General features: G+C 59.2%; 1 protein-coding gene across 15 annotated transcripts in view; it reads left to right on the top strand.

Moving 5' to 3' along the window:
• ARHGEF10L (Rho guanine nucleotide exchange factor 10 like) overlaps positions 1-22049 on the top strand; it is a 138783-nt gene that overhangs the window by 106425 nt on the left and 10309 nt on the right. For all 15 annotated transcript variants that reach the window (XM_087446708.1, XM_087446712.1, XM_087446707.1 and 12 more), the window contains 2 exons: positions 204-358; positions 7350-7498. In XM_087446708.1, coding sequence (XP_087302834.1) covers positions 204-358; positions 7350-7498 — 304 coding nt within the window. The remainder of the gene's footprint in view (positions 1-203; positions 359-7349; positions 7499-22049) is intronic.

The following is a 22049-nucleotide window of genomic DNA, read 5'->3' as shown; positions in this document are numbered from 1 at the left end:
CATCAGGGGCCCCCACCTCCAGCCCCCACGGGGGCACTGTCCTCAAAAGGCCACCCGCGAAAAATCCGAGCTCCCGAAAGGTGGGGTGATGGCCTGATCACACAGCAGGAGGCCTGGCCGCGGGGTGGGGGCCTGTCCCCAGGAGGTGTGGGGAACAGTGGGCAGGTGGGAGGCTAACGAGTGACTTGAGCCTCTCCCTGCAGCATCCTGGTTTATGGCAGCGTGGATACGGGCACCCAGTGCCTGGCGACCTGCAGGAGCCCAGGCCTGCAGCCCGTGCTCTGCCTGCGGCACAGCCCCTTCCACCTGTTTGCCGGCCTGCGGGACGGGACCCTCGCCGCCTACCCTCGGACCAGCGGTGAGGATGGGGGTGCGGGGGCGCTGGGAGCTGGATCCTGTACCAGAGTGGTTGTGGGAGGCGGGCCAAGGAAGCAGCTCAGAAACGAATCCAGGAATCTCAGTGCTGGGGAGATTTGGAGATCCCTGATCCCCACTGGGGTCCCTGCAGGAACGGGGTGCTCACTACCACGCAGGCAACTCAGTCCGTGGGCAGGAGACTCTGGTGGGGGAGAGCAGGGACTCTGAGGTCAGATAGACCTGGCTTTACGTTCAGGCTCTGCCCTGATGATGGCTGTGTCCATTGGTGAGCCTCTTCTCCTCTGTGCCTCAGTCTCGTCATCTGTACAATGGGAATAATGGTGGTACACAGCCCTCCTGGGTACTGGTGGGTTAGACAGCCCAGTGAGGGCAGAGCCTCCCGCCTGGCACGGTGAGTGCCCAGTGGAGTTAAGCGTTTGAATCTCCATTATTGTATTGAGCCCTCGATGGCGCAGATGTGACATCTGGAGGGCAAGGCTGACGTGTTCGAGCTGCTGTTTCAGGAACGAGGAAGCGCTCAGGGCCTGGGCGGTATCTTCAATCCCACCACAACCCTGAGCACCGTCGCGGAGCCCTTGCTGAGGCTGAGGGAGGGGATGCGGCTGTCCGCAGCCACAGGGAGTGCCGTGGTCCCCTGTCCCCCTGTGGCTTGTTCGGCTCCCAGTTCGATGACGAGTGCTGGGCAGGGAGGGCACCCCCAGTGCCCCTGAGAGGGCTGACGGGCCTGACACCCTGCGACCAGTCGGTCCCCCGTTCTCCCTCGGCCTCTGATTGCTGCGTCATCACAGCCTGTTGCAGGATTTTAAACGGATATTTGTACTGAGCTATTTTTTTTGCCACTTGGCACTGTGTTGGTATTTTTAATTAGCTTTTGATAAGGCATTTATAGTTTTTAATTAAAGGGGGAAGAGGGAGGGAAAAAAAATCCCTCTCACCGTCAGACAGAGCGTGCGTGTGAATGTAAATGTGGACTCAGATCTCCGGGGATTTCGACGGGGTTCTAAAGGGACCTCCACCGAATCCTGTGAGCCCCTCCCTGCCCCGGTTTGGGCTGCCTTTGGCCCTTTCCCTCTTGGGTCCTGACTCATCAGTTAGGCGCCCGGGTGGGGAGGAGGTGAGGGGTGTGTTCGTTTCCTGCTGCAGACTGAGTGGCTCAAACAACAGAGATTTGTTGTCTCACACTCTGGAGTAGAAGTCCAAGACGAGGGTGTCGTCAGGGCCACAATCCCTCCAAAGGTGCTGGGAAGAATCTGTTCCAGCCCCTCTCCCAGCTTCTGGGGGTTCCTCGGCTGTGGTAGCATCACTCCCGTCTTCACATGGTGTTCTCTTTGGGTGTGTCTGAGCCCAATTTCCCCCTTTTTAAGGACATCGGTCATGTTGGATTAGGGCCCCCCCCTCCAGTATGACCTCATCTTAATTACATCTGCAACGTCCCTATTTCCAAACAAGGTCACATTCTGAGGTACCAGCCGTTAGGACTTCCACATGTGAATGTTGCGGGACATAATTCAACCCTTAATAGGGGGTGTGGGGTCTAACCATTGGCTCTCAGCCTGGGTGGGAGCCTGGTAGATTGTCAGAACCAGAGGGCCATTGGGGACCACTGGACCCCACACCCTCATTTGCCAGTTGGGAAGGGACTCCCTAAAGTCCCGTGTGTGAGCCGAGACCAGAACCCCGTGTCCTCTCTCCGGGGCTGGAGCTCTCTCCAGGTGTAGGGCCCGGGCGTCTCCGAGCAGAGCTGAAGCCGTCTGGCCTGGAGGAGAAGGCTGAGACGCTCCAGCTTTCTCGCCTCGCACACATTTGTCCACTAGGTATTTACTGAGCACCTACTGTGTGCCGTGGACACCATGGGCAGGAAAACGGATGTGATCCTGCCCTCGCCGAGTTTATAGAGGGAGACGGAATTCGTCAAGTGAACAAGCAGGAAGCTTACGACTGTACGTCGTGCTGAGGGTCCTAAGGGAGGGAACAGGGTGTCAGGGGAGAGCCTGATCCCCTGGGCCTGGGGTGGGCTGGTCGGCAAAGGCCTCTCCAGGGAGCAGGATCCTGAGCTGAGACCTGAGGAAGGAGAAGCGGTCAGGCAAGTTAAGAGTTGTGGGAATGGTGTTCTCACAGAGGGAACAGCATGTGCAAAGGTCTGCAGGCGGGAGAGGGGTTGGTCTGGGGGAGGCACCCAGAGAGGAGGCTGTCGTGCTGGACAGTAGTCAGAGGCGAAGTGGCATGGGGCAAGGTCTGGGAGCGGATGGGCTGAATCCTGTGGGCCATGGGTTTGTCTCTGTCGACGGGAAGTAGAGGGATGTGTTGGAAGTGAGCACTGTGCCCCTCTGGCTAGTGCACGGGAGTGGAGGCAGGGAGGCTGGTGGGAGGCTGCCGCAGCCAGCTGGGCAAGTGAGTCTAGGTCTCTCTTTCCTTGTGAGCCCACCCTCTGGGCCTTTGGTTTGGCTTTGACTCTGGGCGATGCCTCGCCTCACCTGTTACCCCCATGCTGTCCTTCAGAGGTGGCTAGGGTGGGAAGGGGGCCTCTCAGGACCTGCTGCACAGTGTGGGATGGGGGGATCCCTCCCCATCTCCTTTCACCTGGGCTGCGTGTGGCTGGGTCTGGAATCATCAGCCTGGCCCATGACCCAGCTGTGGAGTCTCCTTCAGAGTCACCGAGGTCTTGATACCCCTCAGATACCCACACCCATCCCAGCCCCAGAGCCAGAGCTGCTCCTGGGCCAACCTCCCAGCCCTGTGCCTTAGAACCCACCTCTGCTGCCCCCTGGTGGCTGGAGAGTCTGGGGATTGTGAATAATCCAGACCCGTATCCTGGGCTCAGAGCAGGTATTGGATGAAATATTTGTCACTGTTTATAGTGACAGGTTTACTGTCCTGCCTGGGTTTGGCTGAGACCAAGACTGGATAAAACTGGCATTCCTGGCCCTCGCTTTGGCTCCTTGCAGAAGGGCAGGACCAGAAATATTAAGTAAAACGGTCAGAAACAGCCTGGGGACCACCTGCCTGCGTCCTGGAGGACGTGTGGAACCAGCAGCTGAGAGGGGACTGTGCGGATTCCCAGGCCACCAGGCCACATGGAGTCCTGGACTGTCAGAGCTGGAGGGGCCGTGGAGACTAGCCTCAAGCTGACAGAGGGGGAAACCGAGGCCAAGAGATTGTGGCCATGGCAGTCAGTCGGCTGCCTCTGGAGCCCCTGCTTATCTGCATTCATCCACTCATTCATTCATTCATTCATTCACTCACTCACTTAGCAAACATGTATTCAGTGCCTGAGAGGTGCCAGGCACTGAGCAGGGTGCTGGAACCCAGAGATGAGCCAGGTGGCTACTGTCCCTGCCCCGTCCTGTGTTTGAGCAGAGCCACATGGATCCCCTCCATCTCCCCTGTCTCTGAGCAGGCACAGGAGCATGACCAGGCCTGGGGGCTGGGGTGCGGGAATGTCCCTGGTTAGCTGCTGGGCATGAGGGCCAGGGTCACTCCCTGGAGGAGGCAGGTGACAGAATGGGGAAGGGGGTGGGCTGGGGGTCAGGCTGCCTGGGACTGAGTCCCAGCTGTGAGACTGGTTGGGCCTGTTGCTTCACCTCTTGGAGCCTCAGTTTCCTCACCTGTAATATGGGGGTGAAGACAGCCCCCCCCGACAGAGTGGTTGTGAAGGCTGGGTGCCCAGAACGGGGCCTGGCGTGTAGACTCGTGCTTGTTACCTTTCCATCGTCATCGCCCTGACTGTTGTTGTAACCTGCCGGGACAGGCTGCCCCTTGGGCCCCTCGGTCTCGATGGCTTTCACTCTGTGTCCTGCCTTCTGGCTCCGGCTGGATCTGGACCCCCGGAGGAGCCCAGCTGGGCTTTCCCCTGCAGGCTGGGGTAGGGGGCTCTAGCCTCCTGCAGGTGCCTTTGCCAAGACGGGGCTCTCATCTGGCGTTAGAGCCAGTGCTGGGCCCAGACCAATGGGCTGTCACGCAGGGGGCGGGTGTGTGTGTGTGAGTGCGAGAGTGCGTGTGTGTTCCGGAACACGTGTGAGCTCACCCAGAGCCACTGGAGGGCAAGGAAAGGCGTGGAGGGATGGTGCCCCCACCAGACACGGCGGGTGGGGGACCCAGCCCTGCCCAGACCTCATAGTGATTGCATTTAAAATCCTAGAATTGTGGCTCGTGAGGGCTGGGAAGAACCTTAGAGGTCAGAGTTCTGTCCCTTTATGGTGCAGAAGGGAAAACTGAGTCCCAGCAAGGGGCGGCCTCTTGTTCAGGGCCCCACTGTGGGCCCTCTAATCAGAGACTGCCGTCCAGAGTCCTTTGTGATATAACAATATCGGTATTATTAAATTTTATCACAGTTCTGGAGGAAATTCTGTCCTGGAGTCAGGACTTCTTAGAGGATTTCTGGAGATGCCCAGCAAGTGGAGGGGTGGTCAGCACACGTGTGACCCTCAGGAGTATCAGACCCTAACCCCTACCCCAGGTAGTCATGGCCTGCTCTGTTCCAGGACAGTGCAGGGTAGAGGGTGTGAGGGCTTTGGTGGCCATCATTGCTGTACCCATGGGGCAGAGCCCCCGTTTCCCTGTCTTTGGGGTGTGATCCAGGATCTCTAGCTGCTTCCTCCCTGGGAGGGGTCGCAGCTCCCACCTTCTGGCCCTCCTGGGTGGAGCTCCACCCCTGGCCACAAGCACTACTCATCTCTGGACACTGGGGGGCGCTCAAAGCCTTGTGTTTTTGCATTTTTGAGGCTCTGGTGTCCTGGTGGGGTCAGCGCCCCTCAGTGGATGCCTGGCCGCCTCGTGGTCACTCGCCCCTCCTGGCCTCCAGTCCTGGCCCCAGAGCCATTCAGAAACGCTTGGAACCTGAGAGAGCAGCAGGGTTTGGGGAAGGAGGCTCGGACCAGAGTCAGCCGAGTTCCAATCCTGCTCGGCCGGTCACCTCGTGGGTGGCTTTGCACAAGTTCTCAGCTCTCGGGTCTCTGTGGTTGTATTAGTCAGGTGGAGTCAACACCCACTTCCACAGATTGTTGTGTTGTGGTACATGACACCAAACAGTGAGAGCTAGTGAGCGCTGGATGCTTCCGAGCTGTGTGATTGGGGCTGGTCATGTAAACTCTCTGTGCGTCATTTTCCTCATTGGTAAAAGAGGGATAAGAATAGAATCCGCCACCCAGGCCTGCTGGGAGTTAAGGCCATAATTCACGAACAGAGTGCCTTGTGCGCCTACATATGACGTTTGTATCAACAGTCCATGCTCCTCACTGTGCGCTGACCTGTGCTAAATGTCCTGCACAGTTCATCTGGTGCCTGCAGCATCCTGTGAGGTGTAGGCACGGGGATCGTGCCCATTTTACAGATGAGGAGACTGAGGCTCAGAGGTGAAGTCACCTGTCCAAGTTCATACAGAAGCTTAGGGGCCGCAGCCAGGGTTCTGCCCCAGCCTGCTTCCCACGTGCTCATGTTCACAGGCTGGAAAGAGCTGGTCATGTGTTTGGGGGGAGTCCCTATCCCCCAGCTCCAGGAATCTGCCCATTTTAAGTAGGACAGGAGGGAGAGCCTGTTTTACAGGTGGGGCAGCAGGAGAGAGAGGGAGAGCCTGGGGGTGGGCGTGGGGAGTCTGGTCTGTCCTCTGGGAGCTCCTCCTACCACATCCGGGCAGTGGCTCCCACCACACACCCTGGGGCCCCTCCAGCTCTGCAGACAGCTGTGCTCTGTCATGCCACCCGCGGCTGGCTCAGAGGGAGGGTCTGTGATGGTGCTGCTTCATATTCCTTCCAGGGACCCAGTGGAGGGGGGCTGGGCACTGGCAGACCAGCAGCAGGCCCCACCCTGCCTCCCAGGCCTCGCCACCCCTGCTTGTCTCTCCGGGACGTGCCCCCACTTCCTCCTCAACCCCCCTTTCCCACCTGGCACTCTGGCAAGACAGGGCAGCCACGGGGGTTCTGTGTGATGTCGGCGCGACTTAGAGAAAACCAGTCTCAGTGAGCACTGCTCGCATGCCAAGGAAGATTCTCGGCTTGCTCGTGGGTGAGCCGCGCATCCCTGGGGTGGCGGGGGAGAGCCTTGTTCGGTGCCAGGCCAGATGCCTTCGTCTGCTCCGTCTTCAGGGGGTGGACTGGGGGCTGGTTGCCACTCAGGACTTCCTCCTTCCAACCCTGGGGCGGTGGCGTCTCTGGAGGAAGAAGGGTATCAGAGATCTTGGTAGAGGTGACAGAGTGTAGCGAGAAGCTCTGTGAGAAGGTGAGAGTCAGTCTCAATAAGCTAGGGTGTCAGAAAAGTCCTCAGAGACAATCTTGGTGGCTCCACCTCTCCCTATCTTACAGATGGGGAAACTGAGGCCTTGAGAAGGGGAGAGTGCGCTCAGTGTCCTTAGTGAGTTGCTAGCAGAACCAGGGCCAGACCCCAAGTCTCTTGACTGGTCCAGGACACTTCCCACCATGTCCTGCTGCCTTCTTGGCAGGACTGTGTGGATGTTGCCTCTTCTGGGAGGCCTCCGTGGATTTATCTGTATACAGAGTTCTTCCTTCCATCGTGCCAGTTCTCAAGGCCCCCTCTGCATACCTGGTCATCTGTGCTGGCACGTTCTGTGGCAACTGCTGATTTACCTGCTGGTTTCTCCGGCCAGCCGGAGTTCCCCTGGGGGCAGGGTCTGTGTCTGATTCATTTCTGTCTTCCCAGTGTCTAGCACACGGCCTGGCCTGGAGTAGGTGCTTACTAAGTGTGTGTGGAATGCATGAACAGGAGAGAGGAAAGGGAGAGGGGAAGGGAAGTGAAGGGGGAGAGAGAAGGGAGGAGGGAGGTGAATTGGGGAGTATAGACCCCAGGGGGGCTGGGACACAACGGAGGCAGATGGGAACAGCTGCCATCCTGCTGGGAGTGGGGAGAGGGCTGGGCCCGCCACTGCGGGCGGTGGTTCTCGAGGCTTGAGGAGCCCTGGGCCCCTGGCCTCTTGCCACGCCCCCATCCCTGCTCCTGTCTTGCTTGCTTCCCCCCTCCAGGAGGCGTCCCCTGGGACCTGGAGAGCCCTCCCGTGTGCCTGACTGTGGGGCCCGGGCCTGTCCGCACCCTGCTGAGCCTGGAGGACGCCGTGTGGGCCAGCTGTGGGCCCCGGGTCACCGTCCTGGATGCCACCAGCTTGCAGACTCAGGTACTGCCCCTTCCTCGTGGCTCGTGGCCCCGGGCCCTTGCGGCCATCTGCCGGGCACCCCCTTGCTGACCCTTCTTCCCTCTGCCTGGCACTGCTCTCAGCTCTGAGCTGTGTCTCTGGGGTCAGTCGGAGTTTGTCGGGAAGTGGAGGGGCCCGAGATCCCTGCTGGGCCCTGCCCTCTGCCCGACACGCACCCCCAGGGCTGCTGTGAGGGGAGGGGTCCCGACCGCACTGGGCTGTGATCGGGAGCCTGAGTTGTGTCTGTTGCTGTCTGTGGAGGCAGAGCTGGGGTCCCTGTCCTCGTGCTGGTACCAGGGCCCAGCTGTGCTGAGGGGATGGCCAGTGTGGACGCAGCCATCTTGGTTGCAGGGCTCTTCACACAGCGTGGAGGTGGAGGCTGCTGGGTCCTTGCCCCATCACGAGCACCGCCCAAGCCTCCACCCTGCCTCACCACACCCCAGGGTCCATCCTGGGTGGCTGGCCTGAGGCCTGGGTGGGGCCCCCCAGCGGTAGTCTGGTGACTCTACCATCATTGATTTGGTTGGATTATCAACTTGGAATGAGCTGCCAGCAGGCCCGGAGTGGAACTCTGGGACAGGCTCGGGTCAGGACAGACAGGCCCCAGGCAAGCTTCCACGCGAGGGCCATCTTCATTCGCCCACTTGGTCATCTCTCTTATGTCTATAGATCAGCTGCTTGACAGCCAGGCAAGGACACTAAGGAGGCCCACCGTTGTAGGCCCACAGGCGATCAGGGCTGAGTCCCCGATGACAAGATCCCCACTGGCAGATGGGGAAACCGAGGCCCGGGGAGCTGTGGGTGAGCCCTGAGCCCCAGGGTTGAGTCTCAGGGTCGTGGCGCCTACTTTCCCAGTTTTGTTGAAGCGCGAGGCTCAGTCTTGGGCACCGTGCGTGCCTGGCTCTGCGTTGCAGTTCTGCCTCTCGCCTTGTGTGCCCCATTTGTGAACACTGGTTGTCCCGTCTGTAAAAGGGGCATCTGTGTCCCTTCCCTGGGTCCTTCGCTCACTGAGTGAGAAGTGCCGGGAGCCACAGCCCTGGCCAGCACCAGCACAGGGATAGTCCGTCAGCGGCTCCTCCTGGCCCTGGGAAGGGAGGTGGAGGAACGAGGGCCAGCGCCTCAGCCGCGGCGAGAGGCAGCGCCGGGGCAGCACCAGAGGGTTGGGGTTTTGAGCTGTAGTCATCCTTTGAGAAGCAGAGGGCTGGGGGCTAAAGCTGACGCCTGGGCTGCCCCCCTTCAGGGGCTGCTTGGGCAGCACCCAACCCCCATGCTCAGGTCATGGCACGGAGGACCTTTGACCTCACCAGCACCGCTGGGCTAGGCCAGGTGGCGTGGGCTCTGGGGAGGGGCCAGGGAGGCACCCTCCCTGGAAGGGAGGGAAACCGCTGTCCTGGCATTCATGATTTCTTGGTCCTCTTTCTCCTGGGCGAGCCCGAGTGGGGAGGAAGAGCCCTGAGCAGCTGCAGCCACACTCCCTTCCCAGATAGTGGTTCCCTTTGGGGCTTTCCTGCTGCCCCCCCCCCCCCCCCGTCACTTCCCTCCAAGGGCCTCTCACCTCGGTCTTCTGGGAGGAAGATGAGCAGGGAGAGCTCGCTGCCCAGGGCCTTTGTGTCCCTGACTGACCTGGGTCTCAAGTTGCTTGGCAGGAAGAAGGACGAGGCGTCTCTGACTCCTTGGCCTGCCCCCCTGCAGCCCCTCCCCGAGCCTCCCCGTCTTGTCCTTGTGCCAGGCCCAGGTGCCCTTCCAGCTTTCTCCTGCTGGCTCCCTGCACGGGCTCTGACTCAGCCCAGAAGGAGAGCCGTGGTGAAGGGGCGCTCAGCCAGCAGCTGAGCTGGGGGCCCAGTTTAGGGCAGCGGTGGGAGGGGGAAGGGGTCTCAGCCCTGCCCATGGGGCCTCCTGTCTGATGGGGGAGACACAGCCCTGCCCATGGGGCCTCCTGTCTGATGGGGGAGACACAGCCCTGCCCACGGGGCCTCCTGTCTGATGGGGGAGACACAGCCCTGCCCACGGGGCCTCCTGTCTGATGGGGGAGACACAGCCCTGCCCACGGGGCCTCCTGTCTGATGGGGGAGACACAGCCCTGCCCACGGGGCCTCCTGTCTGATGGGGGAGACACAGCCCTGCCCACGGGGCCTCCTGTCTGATGGGGGAGACACAGCCCTGCCCACGGGGCCTCCTGTCTGATGGGGGAGACACAGCCCTGCCCACGGGGCCTCCTGTCTGATGGGGGAGACACAGCCCTGCCCACGGGGCCTCCTGTCTGATGGGGGAGACACAGCCCTGCCCACGGGGCCTCCTGTCTGATGGGGGAGACACAGCCCTGCCCACGGGGCCTCCTGTCTGATGGGGGAGACACAGCCCTGCCCACGGGGCCTCCTGTCTGATGGGGGAGACACAGCCCTGCCCACGGGGCCTCCTGTCTGATGGGGGAGACACAGCCCTGCCCATGGGGCCTCCTGTCTGATGGGGGAGACACAGCTCTGTCCTTGGAAACCTCTAGTCTGGTGGAGGAGACACAGACTGCCCCTGGAGACCTCCAGTGTTGGGGGAGACCCAGCCTCTGTTCTTCATATGGGGAAAGTGAGCTCAGAGACACAAAGCAGCCAAGAGCAGAGAGAGGATGGCATGGGAAGGTGTCTGTTGGCCAAAGGACATTCTCAGCACTGCAGCAGGGAAAACGGGACACAAGGGAGGAGGCCACTGAGGAAACTGGGAGGCAGGATGGGAACCAAGAAGTGTTACTAACGAGGAATCTTCTAAGGAAGGGCCCAGAGGCTGTAGGACCCAGAAACCATGGCCTGTGGGAGTCGAGAAGGGCCTGATGCTTGTTGGGGAGGAGGTGTGGACAGCAGGCCCTAGGGGCACAGAGCCGGTGAAGGCCCTCCCAGGGCCATGAGACTTTCTGGAGGGGGAGGAACTGGGGGCATCATCAAAGGCAGCAGCCCCATTCCTGTCCCAGCCGTGCCCACCTCAGGTCCCCTGGGCCACCTGCTCCCTTGAAGGTGTGTGATTTGCCGGCAGGCTGCTTCACTTGGGACCCTGGCTCCCTGGCTCTGCCCCTGCCAAGCTGTGCACCTTGGACAAGGAACCGAGCCTTCCTGGGCCTCAGTCTCTTCATCTGTAAAATGGGGTGATAGCAGTACTGTGTAGAGTTACCGGGGGGACTGAATGAGAACATTTGTGTGAAAGGGCTGTTTCGTACGGTGCCTGCACATAGGAAGTATTCGATGAACATTAGTTATCACTGTAATTATTTGCCTAACTTGAATCCTCGTTGCCATGTATGCGGTTTATTTGGAAAATCGAGCTGCTCCCTTAGAGTCAGTGTTGCCGGTCGGTGTGGGGCGTGTGTTCGCATTGCGGGTCTCCCATCCTCTCACTTCACTGGCAGGAAGGCTTCCTCCTGCCGACAGCGGTCCGAGGAGCGTGAGACAGGTCGATGGAGGGAAGGACAGGGGCCCAGGCGGGCCCTGCCCAGCTATCACCAACTTTGCTCCTCACCAGCCGCAGTGCAGTCCTGCCCAGGCCCCGCAGCTCGGCTCTGGCCCCTCCGTCCCTGGGGCCGAGCGGCCACCAGGCTCCAGGCGAGGCAGCGCTGATTTAATGTTAGTTCTGGACCAGCTGCTCTTAAGAAGGAGATCAATATGGCCTTTCACCTGCTTTGCGCACCCCGGAGGGCGCACTCCGTGCCGGCTGCCTGGTTGGGCAGAAGGCTCAGTCTCCTCTAGGCTCCATTGTCCCCCCGCAGTTTGTGCCTGTCATATGGACTCTCATTTGTTTATGGGCCTGCTTTTTACACCAACACGGCTTCCGGGCCGAGGATGGCACCGTACTCCTCTTGGATTCCCCAGTGTCCGGCTCACAGAGCAGGTGCTCTGAGTAGATAGTTGTGGTGGGTGGACAGATGGGTGTCCTGATTTCCAGGACCTCCGTGTAGGGTGCTGGAGGGACGCAAGTGACGAAGACCTGGTCTCAGCTCTTGAGGAGCTCAGAGTCCAGTGTGGGGGTCAGACTCAGGACTGTTAGTGTCAGTCCAGTATGAGGAGACCTGGGGGGCAAGCCCAGACCCCATGGGAAGCCAGGGGAGGCGTGAGAGGTGCCAGACCCAGCCGGAGGAGGGACGGGAGCAGGGGAGGTTCCTGGAGGTCAGGATCCTGGAGCTGGGCTGGGTAGGGGGTCGGCTGTGATGGGTGAAGGAAGAGAGGAGGTGGGGAGGATGCTCCAGGCAGAGAAAGCACCGTGAGCCCAGGCCAGAGTCAGCTGGTGGTGTGCGGGACCTGGTGTGGGCGGCGTCGGGGGAGGGGCCTCTGAGCTGGCCCGCCTGGGCTGTCGCCATTAGGTCCCCTTGGCCTCTGCGGCTGCCCCTGACCTTGCTGAGCCTGTCCCCCGCGGAGCGAGCGCCCATGGCCTGTCTCTGTGTTTGATACTTGCCCCCCAGCTGTTTGTTCAGCTCCTTGATCCCAGCGGGGGCGGCAGCGCGGCCTGTTAAATAATAATGCAGCTCACTGGGGCCTGTGTCAACACTGCATCCTCCGTGTTCATTATCTAGATCGCCACCTTCAAAGTCTAATCCAGTCGTCTCGAGTTCATTTTACCCGATCGCTGGAGGGGAAGCCGGCTGTGGGATGATTGTTGCATCTTAATTTAAAAAAGCTTATTGGGTCCAGGCCGACAGGAGGCCGTGGCGTGTGGGGTGCACTCTGCTGAGTCGGGATGGTCTGGGCGCTGGGGCAAGGCTGATCCCTGACACAGCATGGGCTGGGGGCTCTGTCACCCCGGTTAATGGGAGGGCTGCCGTGGTGACAGGGAGGGGTGGTGGAGAGCGGGCTGGGCTGTGAGCGTACTTCGTGCTGCTGGATCCTCAAGTTGCTGCAGACATGTCACCTGTGCCCATTCGACAGACGGGGAAGTGGACCGGAAGGCAGGCCTTTGACTCACAGGCTGGGCCTCTTCTCCCCAGCCATGCCGGCCCCTCTGTTCATCTCTGAACGTGCCAAGCTCTTTCCCACTGCCAGACCTTTGCCTCTTCTGTTCCCCCTGGCTGGAACACTGTTCCCACAGAGCTTCCCTTGGGCGGCTCCTTCTCATCACCCCGGTCTCAGTCAGCTGCCATCTCCTCAGTGGGGCCTGCCCTGCTCTCTGCATTGGAGTCACCTCCGCCCCCAGTCACGGTCTTGTCACGTCACCTGGCTTTACTGTCGTCAGAGCGTTGATCACCTCCTTGCCTGTTGTTGTCCCTCTGCACCCACCGGGCTGTGAGCAGATGAAAACAGGGCCTCGTCTGTCTTGATCACTGGTGTATCCCAGTGATCACCTGTGTATCCCAACACAGGCTGGGAGCATTGCCACCTCTCAGCCGATGTTGGTGGGACAATGTAAGGCCGCCCTTCCTCTGTAGGGCAGGTCAAAAGGTGGGGCTGGCACGACTGTGCTGTGCTCCTGTACACGGTCTTTCTGGATGGAAGGCTGAAAATCTGGGCTGGTGGAGGCTCGGGGCACTGCGGCCAGTTGGAGACGATTCCACTGGGCCAGAGAAATTGTGCCTTCCAGGAAGTGGGGCAGGGAGGCCGCACCTGGAGAAGGCGGGAAGGAATTTGGGTAGAGGGCTTGTCAGAGGGTCTTGTGGCTGGGAGGGGTCAGTCCACTCAGGCAGGTGGGACAGCTGTGTCACACGAAGGCCCAGGTCCTACCTCTGACCACACTCCCCTCCCCCAGCCAGCCTTAAGGTGTTTCCATGGCAATCCCCTGTTCCCCCAGAGCCTCCTTGGTGCAGTTGCAGAGGCACAGGCCTGGAGGCGAGGCTCCTGGCCCTGCCTGGAAAATGCCCGTGTTTGGGCACTGGGCCTGGCTCCCCGCGGGCTGTTGTGAGGGTTCATTGGGGCAACCCCTCTCCCATTAGACCCCGGCTCCCCACCCCGGGAGACCCCTGTCTAGATCACCTCCTACTCCTCCACACGCCCGGGGTCACACCCCCGTGACCCGCTGCTGCAGCTCGGGGCCGTTCTTCCCAGCACTGGCCGCAGCCACACGTTGACGTGTTGGGGACCCAAGGCTCTGTAGGGCAGGACCGTGCCTGGTCGGCTCCCGATGCTGCCATCACGTCCCCGGGCCGAGACCAGGCCGACGCGTGGTAGGTGCTCAGTGAGGGGCTGTGAAGGGCAGGGGCGTCTCCGTCAGGGAAGTGGGCTGTCTGTGGTGGGTCTGCGGGGTGTGGCAGGGAGGTGTGGCCGAGGGGCCTGCAGAACCTTGACTGAGGGCTCCATTCTAATCGGCTTCAGAGCTGGGCACTGAGCGCGTGAGGGTGTTTCCCAGAGTGCGGGCCGTGGATAATCCCGCCTTGCGTGGGCTCCTGCGTCGGCCCCTTGCGCGGGCTCCGTGCATGGGCTCCTGCATGGGCTCCCGTACCGCCTGCCGCCGCCGCTGCCCCCGCGCCTGGGCGCTGGCCTCTGCTGCCGGCACTAATGCATTTCACCCCTCAGCACGCCAGAAAAGAAACTTCTCTGGGTTCCTGGACACCAGCAGCCCCAGATTTCCCCCTGCCCATCCCCACATACGCCCGCCTTCCACACCCTCAATTTGCACGTTTAGTGCCCAAACTTCGTTTGCATGTATTTGCCGCTGTAAATCTGTCACAACAGTGTGACGCGGCATGAATAATGCATTGCTGGGCTGTATTAGTTTTCTGTCTCCTATCTTATTTATGACACGAAACGGGTGGGAATTTGCGAAAACGAAATCCGGGCGCGGGGCTTCTTGGGTAATGGTATGCAAATTGGCGCAAGGGCGGAAAGATTCACCAAGTCCTCAGGTGCTGGGGAGCAGCCAAGCGGGCCCCCTGGTGTTTGGGCCACCGGAGCGTGCGGGTCAGGGGTCACATCACTTGGAGTCGTCTCTGTTCAGCAGGTTTGTCTTAATTTTTTAATGTATGTGTCATTCTTATTGTTGTCATCCTGTTATTTTTTAAAATTAAAAGTTAGCAGGTGAAACTTGACAGCTCGATTTTAAGGTTGTGGAAGGTGGATGTTTTCCAGCAGCAGGAAGGATTGAAGTTAGATGTTCAGAAGAACTTCTCTCGGGAAGCTTGTGAAAGATAGGAGTGGGGTTGAGGGTGGGGATCCTGAGGGGCTGCCTTCCCTGAGGAGCGTTGAGGGGTCAGGAGTTGCTCCGGGCGGTGGTTGCCAACTCTGCTCCGGGGGTCTGGGGGTTGTGAAGGAAGTATTTCAAGGGAGATCTTGTGGGGCTGGGGATGGCTGAGGGGCAGGGTTCCAAGCCCCCCTCTCCTCACCCAGAAGAGCTCAGATCTTTCTTGTATCCAGTATTTGGTCTCTTCCTGTCCTGGAAGATTTAGGTTGATGAAAGGATTTTATGGTTTGAAAAAAAGAAAAAAGGTTCTGTGAAGCGGTGGAGGAGAAAAGGGAGACAGTAGAGGGAAGGCAGGTGGGAGGGGACATTGGGGGGAGAACAGATGGGGGACTGGAGGTGAGGGGGCAGACGGTGGCAGCAGGTGGCAGTCCTCCACCGTCTGAGCCCCTGTCCCCAGCGTCTCCGGCTGTCAGTCTGTCCTCTCCTCCACGTCCCCCACCCTCCTGGTTACTGTCCCCTCTGAGCCCCGCTGCAGGGGTACGAGAGGACGGACGCCAAAGGAGCAGCTGCCCAGCCCCCTGGAACTGGGCAAAGACACATGGAGCCACGAGGACCCCCTGAGTACTGGGCCCTGCGCCTTAACACAGGCGGTGCTGAGAGTGCGAGCCCCGAGCCGGACTCCGGGGTCATCGCAGACTGAATGAGATCCACCCACAGAGGTTCAGGCTGGTCCTGGCGCTTAGTGATGGCTGTCTCAAGTTTGGCAGCCAGGCTGGGGGAGGGACCACCTGCTGGGACCCTCTGAAGGGAGCATTCCTGGCTGCCTGGCTGCCTCGGATGGCGGTCTGTGTGGGCTTGAGAGCTGGGCTGGCTGGCTTCGGCCCCTGGCTCTACCACCGATTGCCTCAGTTTCCCCACCTGTAAACGGGAATAATTACAGAACCTACTCCAGGATGAAGCAGCTTGATGTGCACAAGGCAGAGTAAGAGTCAGCAGCTGTTTTATGGTGATTAGGGGACTTGGTCGGGATCGTAGGGACCCCCCCTGTAGGTGGCAGAGCCAAGATCTCAGGGTGCTTCTGACTCTAGCACCCTGGCCCGGCACCGCTGTCCTCCGCTTGGGCCCGAGGCCCGTGGTCCATTGTGCCTGGTAGATGTGTGCGCCTGCGTCCGCCCACAGGATTGCTGATTGTCTGTGCACAGGGACAGTGTCGTGTCCCTCTGTATTTTCCTGTGGAGCGAGTACAGGCATTGAACCCACTTCTCTGTCTTGCTCTCCTTCTGCCTCTCCCCGGCCCTCATCACCCCTCCCTCCTGCACCAGCTCGTCCCTTCCACGTGTGCTCAGAGCCTCCCAGAGCTCCTGGCTACCCCAGCCGCCTTGCCCATGGCCTTTGCACGACCACTGGGCTCTGATGGGGGCTGATGACCGCAGGAGCAGGGCGGGCCGTTGGCTCCCCCTGGTCATCTGGGGAGAAAAGGGAGCTTCGTGGTATGCGTGATGAGACAAGACCAGTGGCCAGCACAAGTCCAGCCCGGCTCAGAGGAGGCACACTGGATGTGGGGTTGCCCCTGCACACGTGCTCAGCTGTGGGGCAGACACACCTGCCATTGAGCCCAGGAGCCCAGGAGAGGAGTGAGCGTGGCCAGGTGGTGGACCAGGCCTCCTGGAGCCGGTTCAGTGAGACTGGGGTCGGTGGGAAGGGGCTCCTGAGCAGTGTGAGCGGATGCGTGGGCCCGAGGCCTGCATGCATGTGTGCATGAGAGCATGTGTGTGCACATGTGCATATGCATGTGAGAGACACTCCAGGGACCCCGGTGGAGGCCAGGCACCTGCTTGTACAGGGCGAGGCTGGAGCAGCTCCTGGGGCAGGACTCGTGCAAGGTGCTTGGTGGCCCCAGGTGGCTGCCAGCCCCGCCTCCCTCCTCAGGTGTCCATGGAGAGGAAACGCTAGGCTGGCTCGCATAATTGAAGAAAACAAAAGGAAATTAAATAGCACGAATGAGGGGGATATCAGTAGCCCATGCTTTGAGCTGATTTTTATATCCTGCCTCCTCCAGGATAGCCAGATGCACGATGGATCTTAGTTTAGTTGAGTTTTTCAAGGCGAATGTTGGTGCGGCCGCAGCGTGACAGCTCTCCCTGCGGTGACACTTTCCTGCCTTGGTCTGGGTTGTGGTTGGGGTGGCAAGGGGGTCAACCCTGACATCTGTGCCCACCTTCTTATGTGCCTAGTGACAAGTAAGCTTTAGTGCAGGAATTTCTAACTTTTGGGGGGCCAAGGGTGGCTTACAGACTCTTCTGAGATGTTGGCAAAGACAATTGACCATCTTTCTAGAAAAATGCACCAAAGACACCAGATTTTCACAATAAGTTCCAGTATGGGTTGTGAAAAGCTTGGGACTGGCTATCAGTCTTGAGGCTGACAGGGACGTCCATCCCTCTGCCCCTTCCAGGTTCCCCTGGTGGCCCTGAGCTAGGAGAGCCCAGCACCCATGAAGTGTCATGTTAGTCAGAAATGGCCTCACCCCCACTTTACAGATGAGTAAACCGAGACCCAGAGGCGTTAACCGACTTGCTGGTAAGAGGTACAGGTGGACGTCACGACTTAAGCCTCCCCTAGAAATGCCTCAGGAAGGATAGACCTGCTTCTGGCACCAGACCCCTGGCCTTGACCAGGTCAGATCCAGAGGGTGAAGCACGGGACGGAGCCCACACGAGGGTGTCTGTCGACGGCTTGGGGGTCACCTGTGGGCTGTGGAGTCCCGTGAGGGTGACCAGCCGCCCCGGCTTGACCAGGATGAGGAGCTACAACTCACTTTCAGTGCTGCAGCTGGGGCCTCCCTGGGCCGACCAGGACGCGTGGGTCACCCTAAGGTGGAATCCTGGCTTTCTGCCGTTTCCCAAGCGCTGACTGTCATTCAGCCGTTCAGTTTGTTTCCTCAGCTGAGAGCTGTCGATAAGAAGGAGATAGATAAGAAAGGGAAGGGAGTTGTTGTGCTAATTGCCTTTAAAAGATGCCTCTCAGCCTGCCCAGTGCAGCAGCCTAGAGCCTGACCTCCAGCTCTCAATCCACCACCTGTCCCCTGGATGGCAGAGTGACTCCACACCCCTGATTTCTCGAAGCTTCGGTGTCCTGACTGTTAGCTGAGGATGGAATGGTGGTGCCATCACCCCAGGTTGCTGGGGCGTAAACAGAGGCAGAGTTGGCGAGGGGCTGCGAGTGGGTCCTCTCTGGGCCCATGACCGTGCCTCCCAGGGCGAGCTGCTTGTGGTGACGGAGCAGGGAGGGGGGGCAAGAGCCCCTTCATGCCCACACCTGCTGGGGTACTCTGCATGAGAGTGCTCGGGGAGAGCGCTGAGCTTGGGGCCCACAGCTCAGGCCCACACCCCAGCTCTGCCCCTGCCCAGCGGGGTCACCTGGGCTTGTCCCTCTGTTTCATAAAGGTCTCCGTGAGGGTGACATATTGCCCGGGGGAAAGGCCTGGCACACAGTAGGTGCCCAGCAAGCAGTGGCTCTGCCAGCCTGTGCCGCTTCTTCGAAGCTCCCAGCCCCCGAAAGCCCCAGCGCTCCCTCCTGGCTCCTTGGCGGCAACTCAGCTCTAATGACTTGGAGTGCCGAGAGGCTCACCCTGGGAATTTATAGAACCAGGCACAGACGCGTCACCTGGAGGCACATAAATATTACAGGGCTGGAGGCTGGGCTGTGTCAGCACTATTTGGGGCCGTATCACTCACCTGAAACCCTCTGTGCAGACGCCTGCAGCGGGCTGCCATGAGGCTGCAGGGAGAGGGCGGAGGGGATGGAGTGCCATGGGCAGGCGCAGCTCCCCGACCAGCTCCCAACGGCAGCCCGCGTGCACGGGGCTCTCCCGGTGTGTGGCACTGTCCCTCGAACCAGCCATCAGACAGGCTCTCCTTCTCTCCCCGCTGACCGATGCGAGAGGAGACCTGGTTACCTGGCCAGAGACGGGCTGGGAGCCAGGTCAGACCAGGCTCTCCCCTCCGGCTGCCAGCATTTTTCTTTTTAAATAACTTTGCTGTTTCCCTCCAACTTTTTATTTAAAAAAATTTCCAACTACAGGAAAGCTGAAAGATAGTACAATGAACACACATATATTCTTTTTTTTTTTTTTTTATAATTTTATGTATTTTTTCCCCCAAAGCCCCAGTAGATAGTTGTATGTCATAGCTGCATATCCTTCTAGTTGCTGTATGTGGGACGCGGCCTCAGCATGGCCGGAGAAGCGGTGCGTCCGTGTGCGCCCGGGATCCGAACCCAGGCCGCCAGCAGCGGAGTGCGCGCACTTAACTGCTAAGCCACGAGGCCGGCCCTACAATGAACACACATATATTCTTTACCTGGTTAATCAACTGTTAACATTTGGCCATAATTCTTCCCCCATATTATACATACACATGGGTAAACATTTGAAAGTCAGTTGTGGACATCATTTCCCCTCACCCCTAAATACGTCAGCACGGCTCTCCTGCATGATTTCAGAGCATTACCATGCTGGGGCACTTGGCATCAATACAGTGTCCGTGTGCACATTTTCCTATTTGTCCCCAAATATCTTCCATAGCTTCTCAGCTCCCTCAGTCCTCCACCCCGCTGGTACCCGTGCTGCCAGTATGCCACCCACTGTTGCCGGTGTGCCCAGGAGGCCCAGCCAGGACCCCCAGGACCCGGCTCCCACAATCGAGCTCTTGGTATGGGGAGGGGTCCTAAGATAACCGAGGAGTGAGGGCTCGGGGCTGGGGCTGGAGCTGCCGTTGTTCATCTCTCTTCCTGCCGTTCCCCACCCGCCGTACCCTTGGGCTTGGCAGGTTTGCACAGGCCTTGTGCAAAGCCCTTCGGGCCTGGAGACAGACTTGCTGTGCCTCTGGAGAAATGAGCCTGGATTTCTGCTGCTGACTTCTCGTTTAATTAGATTCTAACGGCAGCACGCAGGGCTGACTGGCTGCACATTCTGGTGCAGCTTTCCATGGTCCCAGGCCTCTCGGTTTCAGTGTGGTTGGCTTTTTCGGAGGCAGGAAGTGCTTCTGACTTTCCCATGGGAGCCAGGGAGCAGTCTCGCTGCACGCGTGTGAGCACACATGTGCCTTCTTGTGGGTGCGTGTGTGTGTGCCTTTGTGTGCATGCTGTTTTTGGGAGAAGTCTGCAGACAAAGCAGGTTGGGTGCTGGCTTCCATCCTGCTGCCCCATCCGTTCATCCATCTGCTCATTGACGGCGGGCACTGTGGGAAGCGGGATCCGGCTTCAGTGTCTCATCTGTGACCGGAGTGGGTGGTTCCTCAGCTGGCCTTTCCCAGCGAGGCCCCCCTCCCTCCAACAGGAGGTGTCTTGTTTGAACCAGGAGTTCTGCCTGGGTCTGGGCTTTCGGGGTAGTTGTCTCAAGTGCAGGCTGGTTCAGGAAGATACCACCCTCCCTTGGGTTTCCTTGAAGGAGTGCTCCTTTCAAGAAAAGAGAACTGAAAGCCAGTGCTGCCAGGCTGTGGGCAGCAGATTTGGGGGGAAAAGGCCAGAGAGATGGAAATTCTGCCCTTCCCTGCGCACTGCATGGACTGCACCCAGCTTTGCGGAGGCCGTGGGGGAGCTGGGCCTCCCCGCAAATCCCAGAGGCTCGCTGGCTGAGCCTCCAGCACCTGGGACTTCACTGGGGTGGAAGAGGGGTGCTGAGGAAAAAGGAAGAGTGACCCCCCCCAGGAGGCCCTAGTCTGAGCCCCCAATCCGAGGGAGGAAATAGCTCCCTGCCCTCCGAGCGTGCCCGGCCTGATATGAGATGCCCTCCTTGCCCCTGGGGAGCCCCCACTTTGATGGAGACGACGTTTCCCAGCCCTTGGTGAGCTTCTGTCTGAGAGGGAGCTGCAGCTTCCGCTGTCGGGGTCCCCCAGTCAGGGTCGAGCTGCACAGTGGAACCCTGCCTCCTGAGGGCAGCCTGGTGCGTGTGGAGAAGAGGGTATCGCTCTGCCTCTCCCGGCCCCTCCTCTGGGACCCTTTCCTGTTCCCTTCAGCCCATTGGGCCACCCCGCTCTCGGCCGCAGGGCTCAGCGTCAGGGACTGGCTCAGAAAAAGCGGTTTCGTTGGCTATCTCACAGTCTTGTCTTTCTGATCGGGAATGAGCACCGAGTTCACTGGCTTGGCTCCCCAGGGAGACGCCCAGCTTCTTTATCTCGGGGGAACCTCCTGGTGAGTAGAGGCTGAGGTCCGGGTTGCAGCGACTTTGTGGCAAAAGAAACCGAAATGTGTTACTGTGGCTTCTCACTCGCTAAGCTCGAGCGAGGCCCAGAATTCCAGCCTCCTGCTGCACGGATGTGGAACTGAACTTTCAAAGGTAAACCTGATCATGTCACTTGCTGGCTCAGCCCCCTCCAGCACCTGAATACAATCTAAGCTCCTCACCGTGGACTTCAGGCCGCCTGGCATGACGCAGCCCCTGCCCACCTCTCCCACCTCTATCTCACCACCGTGCTCCCCCACACTGACCACCTTTCTGGTTCTCAAACACGGCAAGTTCATTCCTGCTCCAGGGCCTTTGCACTTGCCATGCCCTTTGCCTGGAATGCTCTCCCCTTCCCCCACCCCCTCCTCCAGGACTGATTGCTTCACATTTTTTATGTCTCTGACTAAATGCTCCCTCCTAGAGACACCTTCCCTGGCCCCCCAATCTTAATGGCTCCCAGTATTTTTTTCATGCAGCGATTATCACTATTTGGAGTCATCTTCATCTGTTTATTTTTTTAATAGTCTCTCACTGGAGCGGATGATCCATGAGAGCGGACCCCTTGGTTATCACCTTCATCAGTATGCTCCCAGCACCTAGACCCAAGCCTGACGGAGTGGGAGCTCAGGAACATCTGTTGAATGAATGAGGCCATGTTAGGAACCGGGCCTGTGCCGAGCTCTCCCTCAGCCAGGTCCCTATAACCCTCACGACAAATGGGGAAACTGAGGCGTGGACCTCTGAAGTTATTGAGGAAATGAGATTTACTAGCAGGTCTGAGTCCAGATACATATTTTGTCCAACATCTTCCACTCCAGACATGCTCTTTATAGAAAAAGTGAAAAAAAAAACCCCAGAAAACTGGAAAGGGGGAAAATCAGTGGGTCCTGCCCCTGGAGTAATCCTCAGTGTGCAGGTTTCTCCTCCCCTGCCCCTCCTCCTCCCCCAGTTTTGGATGTGGCCTTTTTTTTTGTTTTTGCGCTTGCAACTATAGCATTCATGTTTTTCTTCATTCATCACACCATCTCTGTAAACAGGATTTTGAGTGGACGTAGGACAGTCCACCGAGTGGATATGGCAGAGTTACCTCACTGTCCCCAGTGGCTGGGCATTTAGGTTGTTTCTAGTCTGGTGTGCTGGGCTGTCTACGTTGAGTAACAACTGAATGTTGCAGATGGAATTCAGGTGTCCATCCATTCATTCTCTGAGTGAATTTGCTGTGCG

This window comes from Ceratotherium simum, chromosome 22 (assembly GCF_057802395.1).
Source record: "Ceratotherium simum simum isolate JZ-2026a chromosome 22, ASM5780239v1, whole genome shotgun sequence".
Classification (NCBI taxonomy): Eukaryota; Metazoa; Chordata; class Mammalia; order Perissodactyla; family Rhinocerotidae; genus Ceratotherium; species Ceratotherium simum.
The sequence above is the reverse complement of the archived record's forward strand: the minus strand, read 5'-3'. Positions and strand labels throughout refer to the sequence as shown.